Consider the following 21,905-nt stretch of genomic DNA (forward strand, 5'->3'; position numbering starts at 1 on the left):
GCCAGATCTGTTAACTGGCAGGAATCCAGCAGCTCCTATAAAGTGAGCTGCAGCATGCTTTTGGGCACATATGGTCAGTGTGCAAACTGAGCCCACGAGCTTTCCAGAAGTTCTAAATGCAACAAGTTGGAGCACTCCATCCCCTGCTTCAGAAAGTGGCTAGCATAGATGCCAAGCATCAGTAGGAAGTAAGTTCTAGATTGTCTAGAGAACTAATATTATTTTGCTTTCTTGGCTTTTCTGTAGGGGATGGCATGAATGCATATGTAGCCTACAAAGTCTCAACACAGGTATGTCTAATAGGGGAAGAAGCCCCTACCCTCCACTGAGATTTCACAAACACTTTCTTAGCAACTCCAGAGTGGAGAGAGTACAAGATTCTACCTATTTCCCTACAAAATGTGAAGTCTTCAGACTTCTGCTTTGCATGTTGTCCCCAAACAGCCATAGCTCCTTCTTTAACCGCTTAGTAGCCTGGCAAAACAATGATGTACTGAAGACCTAAATCCAACTGGGTCAGTTTCTGTGAGCTCTCTAGGGCTGACTCTTTATTCTCTTTTTTGCACAATGAAGGATCAGTCTAGCTACTGTTTGTTCTGCTCTATAAAGCTACACAATGTCTCCAGTGAAATCTCTCCTGTCACAAGATTGTCAGGCACCAGCTCCATGCAGAATAATAAGGGGGCTTTACTGTTACTTGGCAGAAAGCCAGTTCCAAGAGCCCGTTGGGAATGAATTCTGGCCACACACCCATCTAAATATTCTCTCCTTTAAAGAGGCTCAAACCCAAACTAGGCATGTTTAAAACCCCTCTTTCCCCCAGCCTGCCAGCAACCTCCATAAGCTAATAGGAGTTACCCCTGGCCTGTAAAGGGATAGGAGCTCTTCATTCCTGGCAGCATTCTCTCTCCTCTTCTTCCCCCCCCCATGGTGTTTTGTGGCACAGTAGGTGGCTTTCCCTCAGTCAGCCATGACTCAATGGCTCAATTTGTTATGAGGGAAACTTACAGGCTGGGGTTGCCACTTCCGGATGCTATACAAAACTCAGGCTTTGCTCACTTGACACTAAAGAGCCACTGACCTTTCCCGGTTCCTGTAAAAGTGTGAAGAGTACTAACAACTCCAGGTTATTTTAACTACACACACTACCAAAAATCTCTGGCTCCAGAACCTTAACTTCCTGTCCTGCCTGAAACAGCTGGGGCTGCTGCGTGCATTACAGAAATGAATGAGTCCCTGCCCCAAAGTTCACTACCTGATCTCACTCATGAGAAGTGACTGTCCTAAACAAGTCCTTGGGGAATAGGGGAGCAGCAATGAATAGTGTATTGGCTTGGACATATGTTCCTGCATCCCTTTTGTGGTTTTAAAAATTGGAAGAATGGCTTAAAAACAGGCCAGTTATATACTGGTTATATCAGTGGCTTCAGACAGGCTATTGCCCAAGCTTGCCATCCCAGCTGAATTGCTGTCACCTCGGTCAATGATTACCTTCTCCACATAGTTATCCTAGCGAAGCCTTAAGGCTTGTGCTCTATATAATCATGACATCTCATTTTGAGGAATAGCCTAACAGTATCTTTCTGCAATTCTGTGGCAGAGATCTGTGACCATGGGCACACTGCAGTCTTGTTACACTGAAATAACTGTCCCCTTGCTGGCTGACTAGGGGTAGGGGGAGAGATGACTTCCTGTCCTAAGTGTAATGCTTCTTCCCAAACCAAACACATCCACTTCTTGTCTCTATAGCCAAGGCTAGTGAAATACATTACAAATTGTAGTGATGCTGGTGACATTTGCTTCATCCCTGTCTGTAAGGGGATTTTATGCTCTGGTACCACTAGTAACTTGCTATTGCTCAGTTAACTACCTAAAAGCTGCTATTGTGTGGTACCTTCTCTTTAAAGAGCATTAGAAATAGTCTGAAGTTCATTGCGAGTGAAGATGAGTCTGGAGACCGTAACTGATGAACAGTAATACTTGGTGGTGTCCAGAGATCCCATAATTCTAGATGTTCTACAGAGGTAGAGCCAGTCCCTGCTCCAAGGAGCTTTCAGTTGAAAACAAGCTGCATATGTGATGGCAGCCATCTTGCATGGCACCAGAAGTCTCATGCTACAAACCTGAATCTCTACGGCTTGAGCTTCAGAGCCAGGCTTTCATACTGAGATGCTCAGCTTCTGGATTTGGCACAGAGGGGACACACGTGCATGGATCTGTGGTTATATATTACACACACACACACACACACACACACACACACACACACACACACACACACACACTGTGATTACTGTTATCTGTTACTCTACCACCACTTGTGCTGCATGCAGGGTTGTCCCTACGGAGATGCAGGGCCCAGGGCAGAAGTGACATTCATCTCTTCCAGGACCAACCAGGCCAGCCAATCATACTGGCTCATGCGGCTCTCTCAAAGCATGGGGTCTGAAGCAGTCACCCCAAGCTTCCCTACACAGCTCTGCCCACAGGCTTACAATTCTATCTTTCTCAGCTGCTGCTGTTTAACACTGAAAGGCTCTTATTATAGTAAAGAACATGGCAAGTTGGCAGTCACTCTAACAAGGACTTGCTCAAAGCCATTCACCCATGTACGTGACCGATTGAGGGATGACAGCAACACAACTCTCAAGTCCTCCATGTGTGCTTCCCAACAGCTTGGTCTTACTGTTTCCATCTCCCTGTCTGTTACTTGTCAAGCTTTGTAAGCTCTCTGAAGAAACACTGAGCAAACTTCTGAAGTACTATAAATGACTCTAAAGGCTAACAGGAGCTCACTGGCAAAACTGTCGTGCCATGAAACTTAATACAGCTACAGAGCTATCCTGTCCTCAGATGGATCATCTTCAGTAACAGTTTCTTTTTGGTCTTGCTTGCATAAAGAGGCTCAAGCTTGCCAAAATGAGTTAACGTAGATTGAGTTTGTCTTGGTGGGTGGGGAATGGTGAAGGATAGGGGAGGCTACTCTTGGCTCTTGGAGGAGGAAAACTGTCCTTTCCTGGCTGAGATGCTCAAGGAGGGAGGGTAAAATGCTAGCTGAACATCCTATAAAGGGGTTCTGGGCTAGATCAGCTGCACAGTAGCTAGTCTTGTTTGACTCTTGTCTTTCTCCTGCAGACTAGTCTGCCACTGTTCAGGAACAAGCAGTTCTCTGTGAAAAGGAGATTCAGTGACTTCTTGGGTCTGTATGAGAAGCTATCAGAGAAGCACTCTCAGAATGGATTTATAGTCCCACCACCTCCAGAAAAAAGCTTAATAGGTGAGGATGATGTCCAGAAACTCTGCTGCCAGTCAATGCAATTAATTCTAATCCTGAGGTGAGCTGTTAGCTTTCCATGAATATGCACCAGTGCGTTGGGTTTACTGGCAGGCATGTTCTCTCAAGCTGCAAAACTCAAGACTAATATTCTGCAGGATTTGTAGGAAGATAAATCTTGAGTTCATAAGAGCATCTGCCACAGAATCAAGATTCTGAGTAATGATCATACAACTTAAGGGGCAACTTTATGGGGGAAGGATAGCTCAGTGGTTGAGCATTGGCCTGCTAAACCCAGGGTTGTGAGCTCAGTCCTTGAAGGAGCCATTTAGGGATCTGGGGCAAAATCAGTACTTGGTCCTGCTAGTGAAGGCAGTGGGCTGAACTCTATGACCTTCAAGGTCCCTTCCAGTTCTATGAGATAGGTGTAGCTCCATATGTTAATCAGAACAGTCTCTGGTCAAGTGCTGCACCTGAAATGTAAACTCTTAATAATCTGTCAGTAGTGCTGGAGAAGCTATTAATGAATAACTTCTGACAAACCTAAAATGTTCTCTTGGAGCAACTTGTGAACAGTGTAGCAAACACTGGAATAAATCACCTGATTATTCACATAGCTATAGTTTGTGTACACAGAGTTGGTAGTGTGCTAAGTTCATGTAGTGTGGTACACATCGTCACTGACATGCTTTCCACTTCAGGATCCAGATCACTTATTCCCCTCTCAAATCCTGCACAGGCTTTGTTCCACCTCATTCCGTGCACGTGGCTTCTCTCCTTTGTATCTGCTTATCTGGCAGCATCCCCTTGTCCCTTCCCAGCCTGGCTGCTGCTGGTACAGGATCCTCTTGCTGCCTCAGAGGAAAGCTGTTTCTGATTGATCTGCCATATTTGTTAGCTTTACCTGAAGCCTCTGTCTGAAAGTCCCTAGTGCTATTCAAATGAAGTAATGTCTCCTGTCTGCCATTCCAGGAATGACCAAAGTGAAAGTTGGGAAAGAAGACTCATCCTCTGTGGAATTCCTGGAGAAGAGACGGGCTGCTCTAGAAAGGTATGGGCCATTGCCTCTGAGACACTGCCCTCGGGACAGCCTGCGTCTCTTCAGTGTCGCTACCCTCAATACAAGCAAAGAATTAGAGGGGAAGCCTTGAAGGAAGGGTCAGTGAGACATCCCCTGAGTATGGGCACAGGTTTGCAAAGCTCGCTGACTTAAATGGGAATCGGCTCAAAACTCTGCCCGGGTTTTTAAAAACCCGGGCAGATGACTACAGCAAGATGAGACCCACTCCTCACCCACCCCCGCATCACTTCAGCAAACTGTGTTCACCTCAGTTACAGGAGATCCTGTATAGTACAGACAGGTTCTAGACATCAAAGGGCACTAGTTCCAATGTAGGTTATGAAGCTTGTTTAAAAACAGAAATGGCTCTGCTCTAAAACCAAACCTAAAGAGGTAAATGAATGCCCAGCAGGCTTATAAACTGAGCATGATTGGGGCAGGGAACAATTCATTATGGAATTGTTCCATCTTCCTTGGTAGATGGCAGTGAACCTGGGATGTTAGGCCTTGTCTAGATGGAGGGTTAGTGTGCAGATAGCTGGGCTGTAAATGTACAGTGTACTACATGCTAACTGGCTGCATAACCCTGCTACTGTGCATTAAAAACTCCCTAGTGCACTTTCAGCTACTCCCATTTGAAATGTTCCTTGAGGAGAGCGTCGTGCAGTAGCAAGGTCCATGCAGCCAGCTAGTGCTCAGCATGCTAGGCCGCTATGGATGTATAGCCCTGTTTGCCATGCACTAACTCTGTCTAGACAAGCCCTTAATCTTGCCAAAAGAGGCTTCTGATCTGTTAGTCACATGCAGACTGACTTCTAGAGTTCAGAACTGTGGTGCGGCACAATCTTCTGAAGCTTGGGAATATCAAGAACACTTCCCTTCAGAAGGGATATGATAGATTCTTTGAGTCCTTGAGTCAAGACTGGTCTCTCTAAATGTACTAGAGCTCTACCACAATTTATGGGCTAGATGCAGGAATTATTTGGTGAAATTCTGTGGGCTGACACGCATGAGTCAAGACTAGATTGTAATGGTCCCTTCTATATGTAATCTGTAAGGAACAGAATCTCTGGGTGGGAACAGCTTGTTAGCCTACAGCTGGTTTGCTGGTCCTATCTTGGTGACTTAATTGCACTTTACCAGTTCTGTTATAACATGTTGTACTGATACTGTACAGACTTCACTTGAGGCTTTTTATAACTGCTAATAATGATAGAGCTAAAGGAGGAAAGTCTGGATAGAACAAATGACTTGCTTGTTAATGCATTTTTCACTCTATAGGTACCTTCAGAGAATAGTCAACCATCCAACCATGCTGCAGGACCCTGATGTAAGGGAGTTCTTGGAAAAAGAAGAGGTTAGTATAGAGTGCATAAATACAGCTGCAGGTGTTCTGGAAGTGTAGGTAGACAACCGCAATACATGTCTTAAGAGGATTCAAATGAAACAATGCACTTTAGGAATTTAAGTAACTTTCAGTGTTAGGGTGTAACATTCTAAATCTTTCACTTGTGTCAAAGCTGTCGACACTTTTGCCTCTTCACCTACTCTGCACAGATTATAGGAGCTCTTCTCAATACACAGTAATTATAAGAATCAAATTCCTGTAACTTCTATTGAAACAAACATCTAGGACTTGAGAGACCAGACCCTATGTCTGGCTGTCACTAACTGACCTTGAGCAAGTCAAGCAGAGCCTCATTCAGAGGCGGATCTCTGAATGCTCTGCAGAGACCTTAGGGTAGCTAGTTCTGAGCTGTTGGAAAAGGGATGCCTTCATAAGATGGTAGGGTAGTCCTTGCTCTTTGAAAACATGCAGGCATGAGAATCCAAACTGTCCAGGTGGCAGCCAGCTGAAGCTCAAGCCAGTGCTGGCCAAACTCAAGTCAGCAGGCTCGTTAGTCTCAAATATGAAATGCTCAATAAATGGGGGGGCAGGGAGTGACTGACTCACTCCACTTTACTGTGTTCTCTTGGATCATAAGTCTTAACGTTCTCTTCTAGTTAAAGTGACTCAGTGTTACTCTGGGGCTCCACACTTTATTCCTGTTGTGATGGGTTAGATCACAGAAACCTCCTTGGGAGCTGCCAACTGATGTGCCAAGACTACTTCTGCCCCTGCTTTCCTGCCTCATCAGCTTAGGACTTCAGTGCCCTGCCTGGTTTGAGCCAGACTCGCTAGTCTGCTGCAAACCTAGACCCAGGTCTGAATCTTGTCTTCTAACAGCTGTAGGCTTACCTGAAAGTAGCTAACAGAAGTGTTCTTGTCTTTAACACTTAGATGCCCAACTCCCAATGAGGTCTAAACACAAAGTCTGTGTTTTTACTCTGTTTAAAGCTTATACTGAGTAAACTCATAAATTGTTCACCCTCTGTAACACGGATAGATATGCACAGCTGTTTGACACATACTCTGACTTAAGTAAAAAGTGATTTTTATTAAATACAGGAAGTAGGATTTAAGTGGTTCCAGGTAGTAACAGACAAAACAAAGTAAGTCCTCAAGCAAAATAAAATAAAATAAAACACATCTGTCTAATCAAACTGAATACAGATAATCTCACCAGTTCCAGAAGGCTTCCTTTTACAGACTAATCTCCTTTTAGTCTGGGTCCAGCAATCACTCACACCCTTTGCAGTCACTGTCCTTTGTTCCAGTTTTTAGGTATCTTAGGGGGTGGAAAGGTCCTTTCTTTAGCCAGCTGAAGACAAAATGGAAGGGTTTCCCCTGGGCTTAAATAGACTTTTTCTTGTGGGTGGAGACCCCCACCTCTCCCCTATACCAAGTCCAGCTACAAAATGGAGTATTGGAGTCACCTGGGCAAGTCACATGTCTATGCATGACCGAGTTCCTTACCAGCCAAGCCACATTCCTGGGAAAGCCCAGATGTGGATTGGTGTCTCCAAGTTCATTGTTGGCTTAAGTGTTTCTTGATGGGCACTCCCTGAAGACCATTTTCAGGAAGCTGACCTACTGCTTCACTACAGCCTACTTAGAATCAAACAAGTATTCAGCCAATATTCATAACTTTGAATACAAAATGATACATGCATACAGATAGGATTAATAGAGTCAGTAGATCATGACCTTTACAGAGATGTTACATGGCATATGTAGCATAAAACACATTCCAGTTATATAGGCATATTTCCATAAAGCCTTATGGGTGGCTCTGTCACACATGTATCATGTGCTTAGTTCACAGCTAAACCTCTGCACCATCCCAGCAAACTTGCCCTGGTATGAGTCAAGCTGTATTCTCTCCTTGTCAGAACAAGTGACTGTGCATACAGAAGGGTGCAAAAGTATAACCAACTGATATAGTAAACAATGCCTGAGCAATAAAATCCAGCTCAGTATTGGCTGTTTTGGCTCTGTAGGACTAATGGGAATAAACTTTTTTTTTAAATTAAACAATGATTCCACTTATGGAAGTTAGAACTGTTCCTAGTAGTCACCTTCACAGCTGTACGCAACTGCATGTGTAGTCTCCTTGGTAAGATCTATGCCAGACTTTGAGCTGGTTTCCCAGACCTGAAGGAGCTCTGTGTAGCTGAAAAGCTTCTCTTGCAAACAAGTTGGTGCAGTAAAAGATAATACCTCATCCACCTTGTGTCTCTGATATCCTGCAACCAATATGACATACGACATATGCCAGACTCTGTCATGAGCTCACTTCTGAGGGTGGGATTGACAGAGGTAACCTGGCCAGTAAGCATGCAGTTAGCTTAAATTTGATCTCCATTAAAATACTAAGTCTGAGTTTCAAATGAGCATGCCAGTCCTAGCAGGGTTTCCTAACGACACTCAGAATACAGGTTAAATCCCCTGGCATGTTGCAAAGATAGCAAAAGCTCTTGCTTCTAGCACTGTGCAGACAGTAAATCTTCAAACATTGCCCTGAGGTGCCAGGTATGCCTCCTGGTTCTTGGAGATCCACTCCAGAGCATCTAAACTGAGTGACTTAGGAAGCAGCTTGAACTACATAAAGTTGTAAAACCATACAACATAATAGCAAATGTCAATTCATACCTCTAAACTATAGGCAGTGTGCCACTTAACTAGCCTTGGCCCCTTATCCAGAACTAGTCTCCTGAAAGGGAACTGAGTCAGTGCACATCTATCATTGCAATGATTATCATGGAGCCAGTCAATCTAACAGCACTCTTTTTTGCAGTATCTCTGTCCATGTGGTACTCTGATACACTAAGGTCAAACTAACCAGGAATTCAGCCACTATAGCGAACAACCAAAGGGCTTTTATCTCTCTACAGCTGCCCCGAGCAGTAGGCACCCAGACACTGAGTGGAGCAGGTATACTAAAGATGTTCAGCAAAGCCACTGATGCTGTCAGCAAAATGACCATCAAGATGAATGAAGCAGACATCGTAAGTATTCAGTGACATTTCTCCTTGGGCAGCCTCTGCTGTCCCCTTGACTTTGACGCTATCCTTTGGGCTATGAGTCTAAGAGTGTCAAAGAGGGAAAACAGGTTGGCTAAGACCCAAATGTAAATTTGCAACCCTTCATTCAGTCCTCATTCATGCCATGAATGTGTGAACTTACATCTGTTGTGGATTTGTCCATTTCAGTGGTTTGAGGAGAAACTTCAGGAGGTGGAGTGTGAGGAGCAGCGCCTACGGAAGCTACATGCTGCTGTAGAAACACTAGTCAACCACAGGAAAGGTAACTGGTTCTCTGTCTCAATAGAACTTGCAGCTTGAACTATAGACACTGCTGAGCTCTGACCTTGTGTGGGAGTTGAGATCTGCTCACCACTAACACCTGCTCTGCAATATGGTGCTTCTCTCCTAGAGTTACCTTTGCTGATACCATGTCTGTAGTGAGTAGGAAAACAGAGCTGGAAGGGGTGAGGGAATACATCTGGCCTGTAAAATCTCTTGGTCAGGAGGCATGATGTGCAACAGAGAAGGGGCAGAATTAGTAAGGTTAAATAGTTTCCTGATCTGGATTCAGAGGCTGCTGCAGTAATTGAATAAACTCCAATTCCAGCTTCCCCTCTGACTCCCAAGAAGCTGTTCATTCTGCTACTTTTCATTGTGAGCTCTCTGAAGGACAACTATATGCAGTGAGGAGCAGCAATTTCACTATCTCTTCACATAGAAATATATAAAAACACATAGTGGCTGCGTGGGATCTGCATCTCTAGGGTGCCTGGCCTCCTACTTTATTTCTCAGCCAACTTATCCACTCTTGCTACTAGCTACAGGCTCCTAGCCCTTCCCCTCAAAGTCCCAAGAGGGAGTTGATCCTTGCTGTGGGATAACTGGCTCTTTTCAGTTGACCACATGGGTGGTCAGAAGGCAGCTGTGTTGGTAACTACATTGGAGCTAAGAAGTGACCTTTAACCTTCTCTCTCCTACTCTGTGGGCTAATCTTTCTAATTGGGTTGTCAGCTTATTGGTCACTGCTTTGCTTTGAGTGCTCTGCGGTCAGCTGTATTTACAATCTTCTCGTTCCATCCACTAGAGTTAGTACTGAACACAGCACAGTTTGCAAAGAGTTTGGCCATGTTAGGGAGTTCAGAAGACAACACAGCCCTGTCCCGAGCACTCTCCCAGCTGGCTGAGGTGGAAGAGAAGATAGAACAGCTGCACCAGGAACAGGCCAACAGTGACTTCTTCATCCTGGCTGAGCTCCTGAGTGACTACATTCGCCTTCTCTCGGTTGTAAGGGTAAGCAATCCTCACAGCCTGGCCATAGCAGGCAAACCTTTGGCATCTTGCCACAGGAGTAGAGCAGGGCTGGTCAGAACCTGGCCCTTGGAGTTGGTACAAGCCAGGAAGTGGCCACTTTCATTCTTAATGTGGAGATGCAGGCCCAGACTACAGGTGCCAACAGCATGTAGGATCAAGATGCAGCACTGCATGCTGGGCCCTGTAGATGCACTCTCTGAGCCTTGGTCTGGCTGCACTTCATACAGAGACCTATAGTCTGTGCTGTTGCTTTGTAGTACAGCTGAGGAAACTGTTCTATCTGAGCTAATATATAAACCACATGTAGCTCCCATAAATTGTCACTATGGCTCTTGCCTGGGCAAGATGGGACAGGCCTGCTGTGAGCTTGTGCTGCATGAGCCTGATGCACTGACCTGGTAAATATTCTCCATGGGCCAAGCTTAGCTCTTCTAGAGTTCTCCCCTCTGACCCATGTGGTCAGTCTCAGGCTGCATTACAAATTGATACAAAGAACAAAGTCCCAGAGTAGCTGGGAGCCCAGGAAAGGGATTGGCTTCATTAGTCATCAGTACAGGACATGGAGCCTAGGTGGTATCTGGGGCTCAGCTCATTTTAAAGATTTTCCTTTCCTTGCTGCTGTTCTAGATTTGTCACTTGTCCAATCTCTGCAAACTGTTGTAAATTGCTCCTTCCCGTCTCTCTCCTTGATGGTCATCCTCTGCATAGGAGTCCAGAGAGGAAGGCTGGCTTGGTGATTAGGGGGTGCGCCTGGAGCTTGGAAGACCTGGGTCCTAATCTGGGCTCTGTCACAGTATGAGACACCTGATGCAAGACCCTTAACGTGTCTGGGCCGCAGTTCCATCTGTCACATGGGGCTACAGTGCATACTTAGGAGGGAATTGTGGGGGATAAATACACACAAACTGAGCCGAGAATTCTGATACTACTGCCTGCATAAATTCTTAAGCTGTAGTCTGGGTTCTAACCGTGTTGTAGGGAAGATGTATTGACTTTCTGCTGGGGGAGATCCCCAGCAGGAGGGTCAGGGTTTCTACCCCTTTGTTTCCCCCTAGCTTGTCTTTGTCCTTCAGTGTCTGAAGTGCTCTTGGGCTTTTACCAAAGCCCATGTAGTTTGTCTCCTGTGTTGTGAAACGGATGCTCATCCCCTACCCCTGACCAAAGCAGGGGAGGGTTAATCTGTTCAGGCAACTCTTGCAGATCCCCGATACCAAACATACCGCTAAAGTACATGGTCAACACTTTCTAACCCAGGTTACAGATCAGTATCTGGCCAGAGTTTGAAGTGCTGATTTTCCATAAATCCTCCTGAAAACAATACAAGCTGCAGGTACTTGGCACCTTTGAAAATTAAGCATTTAACTCCAAGCACCTGGGTTTGAAAGTGCTGGCTGAGTCCTGGGACAGCTACTCAGAAGCCTGAAAGAAACTGGGGCAAGGGGCCTGCAGGGAGGAATAGCCTGTCTCAGTCACTTACATGTGCCCTTGCTGCATGGGACTAGGATCTGCCTCTCATGATTGGCAGTGTCACTTGTGACTGGCAATGCTAACAGAAGAGCCACATTCTGAAAGGAGTATGTGCCCCTAGTCTCTGGAACTGTGCTAAGCACAGGTTGGCTCCAGGCACCAGCATGCCAAGCGCATGCCTGGGGCAGCAAGCCACAGGGGGGCGCTCTGCCAGTTACCGCGAGGACGGCAGGCAGGTTGCCATCGGCGGCATTCCTGCAGAAGGTCCGCTGGTCCCGCGCCTTCAGCGGACCTCCCACAGGCGTGCCGCCAAATCCGTGGGACCGGGGACCTCCTGCAAGCAAGCTGCCGAAGGCAGCCTGCCTGCCGTGCTTGGGGTGGCAAAATACCTAGAGCTGCCCCTGGTTAGGCATTCTAGGAGCAAGGGCCACTACAAGGTCTCAAAGTAGAGACTTGCTCAGCACTTCACTTTCTCTGGGTAGCATTCATAACCACACAGGGGACATCTGTTGAGCAGGTAGCATCCAGTTACCTTGTTCTCGCAGCCTCCTTTTCCACTATACAAGACTTGTGCTGTGCGGCAGATTCAGGCCTGCTCAATTGCCTTGCTCAGTTTGCAAAGTGATTCTAATTTCCTAACTGGGGGTAATGGGGACTCTGAAAAGCTTTCTTCATTGCACCACCATCCTGCAGATCCATGACCTGTCCTGGCCTGTTCGTGTGCACTAGTCTCTCCCTACCTTAACAGACCAGTTGATGTGGCCTTGGGATTTTCCAATCCTAAAGGGGGCAAGCTTTGGGTTGCCTGGAGCACAAGGAGTCTCTGGCCTTACCACGCTGTATGCTGGCTCCTCCAGTCGGAAACTCCAAGTTACAGAACTCTGAAGGAGCAGGTTCCACTGTTGAAATTCTCCAACATGTAGCCAGTCTTCAATTCAGAGACTCTTCAAAGGGAAGGTTTCCAGATCTTGTCAAGAGACAAAGGTGCTCTACTGCCTTGAAACGCACCCCAATAGCTCCAGAGAGGAGACAGTAAATTACCCAGCTCAGATGATTCTTTTGGGATTACTAGCTCAAAAGTAGCTTGGTGGGTGACTGTCACTGGAGCAGGAAGGAAGGCCATGTTATGAGACTCCTGGAAGTCAGTTACAGATAATGTAAATTGTGTGCATTGGCCCATCCCAGAGCCAGGGGGCAGTGTCCTATGAGACAGAGCAATGAAACACTCCTAGCAGAGGCTGGAGCAGGTCAGTGGAGGGGACTGGCATGGTAGCTTGGTTTCACTGTCTAATACAGCCCCCTTGACTGCATAACAAACCTTTGTGTAATGCTGTGACCGTCCCCTTATGCAGATGCACTGAACGCAGCTGTGAGGGCAAAGTGTTGGTCTAATGTTCTGTCTGCTCCGGCACTGGCAGGGTGCCTTTGACCAGCGCATGAAAACCTGGCAGCGTTGGCAGGATGCCCAGACCATGTTGCAGAAGAAGCGGGAAACTGAGGCTAGGCTGCTGTGGGCCAACAAACCTGACAAGCTACAGCAGGCCAAAGAGGAGATCTCTGAGGTGAGGAACTTTTTGAGGGGATGGGGAGGCAAGCTGCCTCAAACCAGGGCACCAGCTAAGCAGGCCTTGGTGTAATGTCTCATTGTGCTGTGCAATTGCCTTGGTTTGCCTGCCAAACCAGTGCAATGACCCTTCCCTTCTGCACACCATCCCAACAAGCCTGGTTACCAAGTAGCACTGCCCAGGAACTATAAATAAAAGGTCAGAGCCACTTCTCTAGACCAGGCAATGGCTCTGCTTCCACCCCAGTGGTGAGTTGTGTGTCCTGAGCCTAGGACAGGGGTGGCCAAACAGTGGCTCACAAGCAACAAGTGGATTTTACTGTTAAAGTGCAGCTTGCAGAGCCTCGCTTCCCTGTTTTCCACCTACCGGATGTGGGAGGGGGAGCTTGACATCTCTCCCTGGCAGTGGGATGGTGGCTTCTGCCCAGCAGGAAGGTGGGGGCTGTGTCTCAGTGTGCCCCAGTTTTCGAACTTCTGAAGATTGTCACATAAGGCTCAGAGGGTCAGTAAGTTTGATCATCTCTGGCCTAGGAGATAGGAAGTTCTATTAGTGGAAGGGATGGGTTTCTGGCTAGTGACCAGAATTTTGCCCTTCTTTGTGCAAGACCCAAGCCTGGTTTAAACAGAGGCCTGTCAGCACAAGGTTCTATGGGGAGATCTTCTCTCCGTCCTCAGTGGGACCTTTCCAGTGCATGCGACCTAGCTCTGTCTTCCTCCAGCTTGATGGTGTGGTAGTTATTCAACTCTTGTTGGATTACATGGGGCTGGTGCTGCAGCTGGCTGTATAGTAATAATGAGGGAACCTGATGGATATGCAGCCTGGGGAGCTCTACTCTAATAGCCCACCAAGAGCGAGATTGTTTCCCCACTGAGGGGAGACATTGAAGTAAGCAGGGACTCTCCCTTGAGGTTTATCTGCAGGGAGTTGTAGGTGGCACTAAGCAGCTCAGTGCAGTGGACGTATTGGAAGAGGAAGTGACTGTGTAATCCAAATGGAATCTGCCCTGCCCTGGGAGTTGAAGAAATAACATGATCTGGCAACTCTTTGCAGTGGGAGTCTCGTGTGACGCAGTACGAAAGGGATTTCGAGCGGATTTCTACCGTGGTCCGCAAGGAAGTGATACGGTTTGAGGTACAGTGGATCTCAGTCCTTCCTGCAGCATGCGCATAATCAAACTCACTCCCATCTTGCATTCCTGTCTGCCTTCAGATGGGCATTATGCTCTGCCCTAGTCACTGATACTGAGATGTCTAACAGTGGGGTGGGTAGGAGGGAATTCCCCCAATCCCTTCCCTGCTCCTCCCAAATGTCCTCTGGACTCAGGACTATAAAACTGGACAATCCAGCCTTATTGGGCAAAAAAAAATCTGTCTGTCTGTCTGTCTGTCTCTCTCTCTCTCTCTCTCTCTCACACACACACACACACACACACACACACACACACACACACACACACACACACACACACACACACCTACCTGGCCCCTCCAATGAGTAACATGCCCGGAGCTCTGGTCTTTGCACTGCTCCAGTGTCCACAGACATAGGACACACAGGACGAATGGTGCACTCTAGTAGCAAGTATCCCAGCAACTTATTGCAGGCAACTTCAGGTAGCTCCTTCAGGCCACTGACAGGAGTGCTGACATCTTCGCACTGTTTCTAATCCAATTAAAATAACCCACTTCCTTCCCTGATAAACTGAGGGACACACCCCACCCATGTACTTATTCTCTACACTAATATCAGCATGGACTCTTAATACATTCCATGGGTGGTGTACCCAAGCCCACTTATCAACCAACTCTAAAAACTCCCACACCCTGGTCTGGATCTATACTGGTTATGTGATATGTATGTACCTCGTGAACCTTGTAACCGATGCTTGCAATCCCCCATAACCCAAGCCTGACCCCAGATGTACAGTACCTTCCCTCTTAACTTGTGTAAATTTGATTTTAAATATCAACTTATTAAAAACTTTTAAAGTTTGAATTGAATGTGCATGACATGACCACTCATATCAAGAATCCTAAATGAAAACTGTAAGCAAAATCCTCTTTGCAGATCTTTTTGAGTCTTGCCTGTTCCAGCCTGAGATGAACCACACTGTAGGTATGAGAGGCTGAATTAATGTCTTGTCTCCTGCAGAAAGAGAAATCAAAGGACTTCAGAAACCACGTGACTAAATATCTTGAGACACTCTTAAACTCACAGCAGCAGGTGAGAATCCCCAACCAGCAGCTCATAAATCCCTCAACCGGCTTATTCCTGACTTCAAGTCCAGTCAAATGTAGGAGGATGTGTATTGGGTTACACCTGGCAAAGTAAAGCCTAGCTGTGAAAACCTACACTAAAGACTCCTATATAGTACATGCAGAATGCAGCATTGGCTGCCCTGGTAAGCCAGAGACCTACCCAGCCCCAGAGTGATAGGTTTCAGAGTAGCAGCCGTGTTAGTCTGTATCTGCAAAAACAGGAGTACTTGTGGCACCTTAGAGACTAACAAATTTATTTTCAGCATGAGCTTTCGTGAGCTACAGCTCACTTCTTCGGAGAAATGATGATGCTCCTGAGCAGAGATGAGTGGTGTCTGTTTTGAATAACCATGTCCTATCAGAGGCTAAGCTAAACCTGGAAACTTGAATCACATAGTGATGGTACAAGCAGCAGGAAAAGGAGTAGTTAAGCATGGCAACTTAATAACAAACCAGGCCATCAGTATAGCCAGAGGTCTGCCTGGGTCAGTGAAAATGAGCAAGGGTCGGTGTGCTTCCACTAGACCACTATGGTCAAATTCCTCTATAGACAGTATAGTTCCTGTGTTGTAGAAGGAACAGGCCTTTTCCTTAAAGCACTAGACTTCAATTGGGATCTTGTCTTGGCAGATGACTGACTGCTTGTCTTTTGTCTCCTTGTGGTCTCCGCAGCTGGTGAAGTACTGGGAGGCATTCTTACCTGAAGCCAAGGCCATCTCATAACCAGACCAAGCAAACCAGAACACGCCTGAACTCACTCTGCCTTTTTATACACTATACCTCTTCGCCTTTTACAGACAGACCCTAACTGAATGCGTCCTGCAGAGCCGTTAGAGATTTAACCCCCAAATGAGCAGCAGCCCAGACAGTAACTCTTCTAATTGTATTTTTGATTTAGCTTCATATATATATATTTTCTTAATGGAGAGACTAGTTTCCTGCTTTCAGCCAAGACCTAAAGTACATGGTGTATGTGGGGAGGGGGTTAATGATATTGTGTATATAAATAAAATGTATATTTTTCAGGCTGGGCTCTAGGACCTGGGAATAATGGCTTTCTGTTACTCCTGCAGTGCCATGAAGATTATGTAATAAAAGATTTAAAAATCGGGGCAAACCAGCTAATTCTTGTCTCTTCTGAGTAGGTGCCGCATGGCTGGAGGTGGGGAGTCTTGTCAAACCAAGCTAAAGCTTATCACAGGATGATTTTTATTTTGAATATATTGTGGGAAGCTGGAAACCAGTTTCTCAATTAAAACAAACACTGGAAGATCTGGAGTAGAAATTAGACTATCACTTCAAACACTCCCTCCCTGGGCTAGCAACAGGTATTACCCTACTGAGCAATTAAAAGTTTAACTGGCCTTGTCTCGCCTTCTAACGCTCCGGACTTGTGCATGGGGGAGAATGGTCTGTGGGATGGGACTTCTAGAGGAAACCCTTAGTCACCACCTTTCTCCTCCCCACCCCAAATTTAGTGTGCACTGTGCTCTCCATTGTGCAGTGTGCCTTTGTTCTCCTGTATCTTGCACCTGCAGAGCCTATTATCCCTCTGTCTTGCCAGCCCAGAGCATTTAAAAATGAATTGGACCTCAGGACTAAAAACCAAACATGTTTCAACTTGCCTTCTTGTTGGAGCCTGTATGGCTCCCGAGTGCAGAACCAGAGCCTGAACACAGGTATTTCTACTCTCACTTAGATGTGGAACTCAACTAGTTGTGTGACTCCACACGCTGACACTAAAACACCAAATATCACAGAACACTTGACAAAACCGCAGGCTGAGAATGCTGTGCCTCACTTGTGAGCTGTGTTGTGGGGAAACAAGCTTCCTCAAATGAGACTTTGCCTTGAGATCACAGGGAACTGCAGGACCCCCGTCTGTATCCAGGGGTTCTGGTATTACATTTCAGCCACCTGCCACTGATAACCACCCTTGACTTGCATACTAAGTTTTAATCAAAGTAGACTGTTGTGCAGAGAAAACAACCTTAAATGCAAACAATCACCAGAAGGATCTGAACAGTGCCTGAAAAGGCCTTGGCCACAAGGTTGCTTACACGTGTTCCTCCACCAGCTTTCACAGTGTTCCAACCTCAGCAGGGAATTAGGTTAAAACTGTTCCAGTAAACTCCTTTTAATGCAGCTTAATTCTGCTAGATGCTGCTGTCGTGTGCTTTTGGAATCTGTTACTGTGGCATGTGTGGGCTCTTAGCAACAGTCAGTGCAGGAGAAATGGTTTGATCACAGATCCTCTCCTTTAAACAAGGCTGCCCTCATGTTGGAGGTCTTAACCCTATAGGCAAAAAGTTTTCACCACAGGCTAGCCCCTGCCCTTGGCTTAACAGGTTTGATTTTAGCTGTTTTGGTACCCTGAGCAATAAGGCAAAGCACTAGCCAGGTATTTACACTTAACATTGCACCTTGAGGGCCAGTTTACCTAGAGTTTGCTCAAATGGTATTTTGGGGTTCTGTGTCAGACTGCAGAGGGTTGCATTGTCTTACACTTGATACCACTCCTCCCCTGAACAAAGCAGGAGTGGGAAGCTAACAGCTGTTTCCTCAGCAGTGAACTAGCCACTCCTTCTGGGGGGGGCGGGGGCGGGGGTAGTGGCCCTAAGAAGGGGTAGGGCCTATAAGATTGTGCCAGGCTGTCTCTGACTCTGCAGCAACCTTAAGTGCAGTACTATATATACCCTTCTGCACTCCTTGGGGTGTCACCTTCACACAAGGCCTAGCACATGTTAGATGTGCTCTAGGTCTAATTAGTTATGGCTAAGACAAAGGAGAAACATGGCCTAGGCCATTCCTAGTGTCACTGCTGTGACCTGAGACAGATTCTCTACAAATTTGAAATGGTAAAGGAGACATGTAAAGCCCTAAATACCCCCCCGCCCCGAGCAGTAGTTTTCAACCTGTGGACCCTGGGGGCTGTACCTCCATTTGACTTCTTTTTTTAAAGGGTTCTACAAGTGTGTGGGGGAGGGGTTTGAAAACCACTGACCTAGAGAGGCTACCTCTGGCTTGCCCAGAGGGTGTGCTGTGGAGCACTACAAGCCCCCTGCCCCTAGGTCTAGAATTGCCACGTTTTATCCTTCAACCCTGCAGAGGAATATGGGTCCCAGGCTCTGTATATTAAAGGGATGGTGAAGGAATCACTGAGCCTGGGACAAGGCATTTAAGGATGTCTGCAAATGAGCAGCTAGTCCATAGAATATGGTATCTTACAGCCAGAGAGATGCTAAAGTGATGTTTTACCTACCCTGCCCAGCATGTCACCCTTCCCTGAAAGGCAGCCACCTGTGGCAGGAGAATGAGCCCCATGGGGATTATCAGGAAGATGTGCTCAAACATCTCTCATGGCTGAATTTCACTCTCCCTTTGCCCAAGCCCAGCCAAGGTCCTACCTTCCCCCAGAAGCCAGACACTGCATGCTCCTGCCTTGCTGAGGGCTGGGATGAGGGTGTCCAGGTTGAGGATAAAGATGCAACAAATTAAACTCTTAAATGGCCCTGTTTCCTGTCCTAGCAGCACAGGGGAGCCTGGCATGCAACCTCCCCAGTGGTGCTTTCCTTGAGCCTAGTCATTTGCAGGGATAGTTGCAGAGCATAAATTTCACCCCTTCCTCTAGGCTCGCTGTGAGCTGCCTTCGAGGAAAGGCTTTCAGGGCTGAGCAGTGGGATCTCTCACACTTACCTGTGCCCCAGAGGACCTTGACCTGAACAGCTAGTCAGTGACTGCTGGACCAGTGCAGGATAGGGATTATTTGTGTCCCCTACCTGGCCTTTTACAGAGAGAAATAAAACATGAGCCTTTCTGCTAGTCTACAGTCTAATCCAGGGCTTCTCAACCTCTGGGTCATGACTGCAAATTACACTGTGAGAATGACAGAGTTGTGTGGAGATGGGGGGAGGGTTGGGTCCTGCCCCAGGGGGTAGGGGGGATTGTAGAGTCTGCCTCTTATACTTGCCCCACCACAGCTCCTGCAGCTGTCAGAGGCCTCATCTTGTGCCCAGGGTTGCAGTGCTGCTCAGGTTTGACCCAGCCCCCCAATATCATGATAATGGGGGCACTGGCTGGGCCAGATATGTGTAACACTGCAACCCCATGGGCTAGGTCACAACGCCTCATGCAAATTTGGCCTGCCAGGGGGGCTAGCCCCAAACTGAGCAGTGCTGCTACCACAGAGGTTGCAACAAGAGGGGCCGGGAGCCGCCGCTATGGTATGCAGTGTACTTGTTTAGTACTTACTGTGTTAATAGGGCTAGTGTATCTCCTGGGTATTCAGTAAGCTAGATGGTTTTTGCACTGAAGCTATTTAGTGAGTCATGAGAGGCTCTTGAAGTTCACACCTGGGTCCTGAACCCCAGCAGCTTGAGAACCAGGCTCTAATCCACCCTGCTACTAGCGCGGGTCATAACAATGTTGGGGAATGGGTGAGGAAGGCCAGATTCCCAGGAAGATGGGGCAGTTGCCGTTTAAGGCAGACTTTCTCACCCTGTAGGTTGGGACCCAGGACTGAGTCACCAGAATGTTTCAAAGGGTGGCATGGCAGCTCCTCTCCCGCTGGGCTCAACTCCCTGCTCCAGGCACTGCAACCTCTGGGGTCCCAGCGCTTCGTAAGAAAAAGACCCAAAAAATCAGGACTGTCCCTATAAAATCAGGACAGCTGGTCACCCTAGTTGAAAGGTATTTATGTGCCAGATCTGCTAAACATTCATATGCCCCTTCATACTTCAGCCGCTGTTCCAGAGGACATGCTTCCATGCTGATGACGCTTGTTAATTAAATTTGTGACTGAACTCCTTGGGGGGAAAGTGTATGCCTCCTGCCCTGTTTTACCTGCATTCTGCCATATATTTTGTGTTATAGCAGTCTCGGATGATGACCTAGCACATGTTGTTCATTTTAAGAACTCTCTCTCTCTGCAGATTTGACAAAACGCAAAGAAGATACCAATGTGAGATTTCTAAAGATAGCTACAGCTCTCAACCCATGGTTTAAGAATCTGAAGTGCCTTCCAAAATCTGAGAGTGATGAAGTGTGGCGCATGCTTTCAAAAGTCTTAAAAGAGCACCACTCTGATGCGGAAACTGCAAAGAACCCGAACCACCAAAAAAGAAAATCAACCTTTTGCTGGTGCAGTCTGACTCAGATGATGAAAATGAACGTGTTGGTCTGCCTTGCTTTGGATCATTATTGAGCAGCACCTGTCAAAAGCATGGACGCATGTCTTCTGGAATGGCAGCTGAAGCATGAAGGGACATCTAAATCTTTAGCATCCCTGGCACATAAATATCTTGTGACACTGGCCACAACAGTGCCATGTGAACACCTGTTCTCACTTTCAGGTGATGTAAACAAGAAGCAGGCAGCGTTATCTCCCACAAATGTAAACAAGCGGGTTTGTCTGAGCAATTGGCTGACCAAGAAGTAGGACTGAGTGGACTTGCAGGCTCTAAAATTTTACATTGTTTTATTTTTTAATCCAGTTTTTTTGGATAATTTTACATTTGTAAGTTCAACTTTCATTGTAAAGAGATTGCCCTACAGTACTTGTATTAGGTGAATTGAAAAATACTATTTTGTTTTTTTACAGTGCAAATACTTGTAATAAAAAATAAATATTATGTGAGCACTGTACACTTTGTATTCTGTGTTGTAATTGAAATCAATATATTTGAATATGTAGAAAACGTCCAAAAATATCCAACAGCGCGATGAATCGCAATTAATTTTTGTAATTGCTTGACAGCCCTAGTATTTAGTAATTCCTGGTGGTAGGGGACACAGAGGCAATGAGTTTCTTCAGACACAGAACAAAGTTTGAGCGCTAATAGCCATTCAGTAGGGGAGAATTGCAGCTCCCACCCAGGTTCCCATAACTGTATGTAAGTCAAACCTCTCCTAAGACACAGTGGGAGGTGGAATTTATAGCTGGATAGGCTGTATCCCCGCACACTCCAACACTTTGTGGCCAGGTGTTCCAACCACAGTGACACGTACCAAGCCGCAGACAAGCTCCTGGCTTGCCCATTGGCTAGAGTTGTCTCTATCAGCTCTTTCATGTCCTGAAAGCTGTGGTCAGGGACTTTTTTCTGAAACTGCTGCAGGGAGATGGGGAAGCCACGCAAAGCCTGGGCACAGCAGCAAGGTTTCTGTGCGGCAACACTGGAAACTCCAAAAATGAGCCAAGGAAAATGAAAGCCATGTCTTGGGTGCAAAGCTGGTGAATGGCTGGCTAGAGTCAGGCTCGGGGGAGGAGATTCCCTGCCTCTTCCTGTTACAAACAAGTCAGGATAGCGTGAGCTCTTTGAGGAAGTGGCGTGGGAGATGGGCCGAGGGTGCCACACATGGGGTGACACCATAAACAGAGGCTGGCACAGAAGGTGCTTTCCCTGTGGGAGTGTCAGGAACTGCATGGCTGCCTATTGGTTTGCAAGTGGCATTTAAGGTGTTTGGCTCTATAAAGCCCTAACTGGCCTTGGACCTGCCTATTTGTGATGCCTCCACCCCTGGCCACAGAGACAGTCAGCAGCGGCACTTGAGCTGCATTCCTCCGG

At 46.8% G+C, this 21,905-nt stretch overlaps 1 protein-coding gene across 6 annotated transcripts in view; it reads left to right on the plus strand.

Moving 5' to 3' along the window:
- Positions 1–20,930, plus strand: part of SNX1 (sorting nexin 1) — a 49,537-nt gene extending 28,607 nt beyond the window's left edge. For 2 of the 6 annotated variants that reach the window (XR_007776264.1, XR_007776265.1), the window contains exons 5-16: positions 247–290; positions 3,136–3,277; positions 4,247–4,325; positions 5,616–5,691; positions 8,610–8,723; positions 8,928–9,021; positions 9,826–10,031; positions 12,938–13,081; positions 14,135–14,215; positions 15,236–15,307; positions 16,488–16,670; positions 20,274–20,930. Coding sequence is in view for 2 of the 6 variants with exons in the window: in XM_050967438.1 (XP_050823395.1) it covers positions 247–290; positions 3,136–3,277; positions 4,247–4,325; positions 5,616–5,691; positions 8,610–8,723; positions 8,928–9,021; positions 9,826–10,031; positions 12,938–13,081; positions 14,135–14,215; positions 15,236–15,307; positions 16,015–16,065 (1,103 nt within the window). In the remaining 4 variants the exon portion in view is untranslated. Of the gene's footprint in view, positions 1–246; positions 291–3,135; positions 3,278–4,246; positions 4,326–5,615; positions 5,692–8,609; positions 8,724–8,927; positions 9,022–9,825; positions 10,032–12,937; positions 13,082–14,134; positions 14,216–15,235; positions 15,308–16,014; positions 16,460–16,487; positions 16,671–20,273 lie in introns of those variants that run through there. The other 4 variants (XR_007776266.1, XR_007776267.1, XM_050967440.1 and 1 more) reach the window with 4 other exon arrangements.
- The last annotated feature ends 975 nt before the right edge of the window (positions 20,931–21,905 follow it).

The sequence above is a fragment of the Gopherus flavomarginatus genome, chromosome 9 (genome assembly GCF_025201925.1).
Source record: "Gopherus flavomarginatus isolate rGopFla2 chromosome 9, rGopFla2.mat.asm, whole genome shotgun sequence".
In the NCBI taxonomy this organism is placed as follows: Eukaryota; Metazoa; Chordata; order Testudines; family Testudinidae; genus Gopherus; species Gopherus flavomarginatus.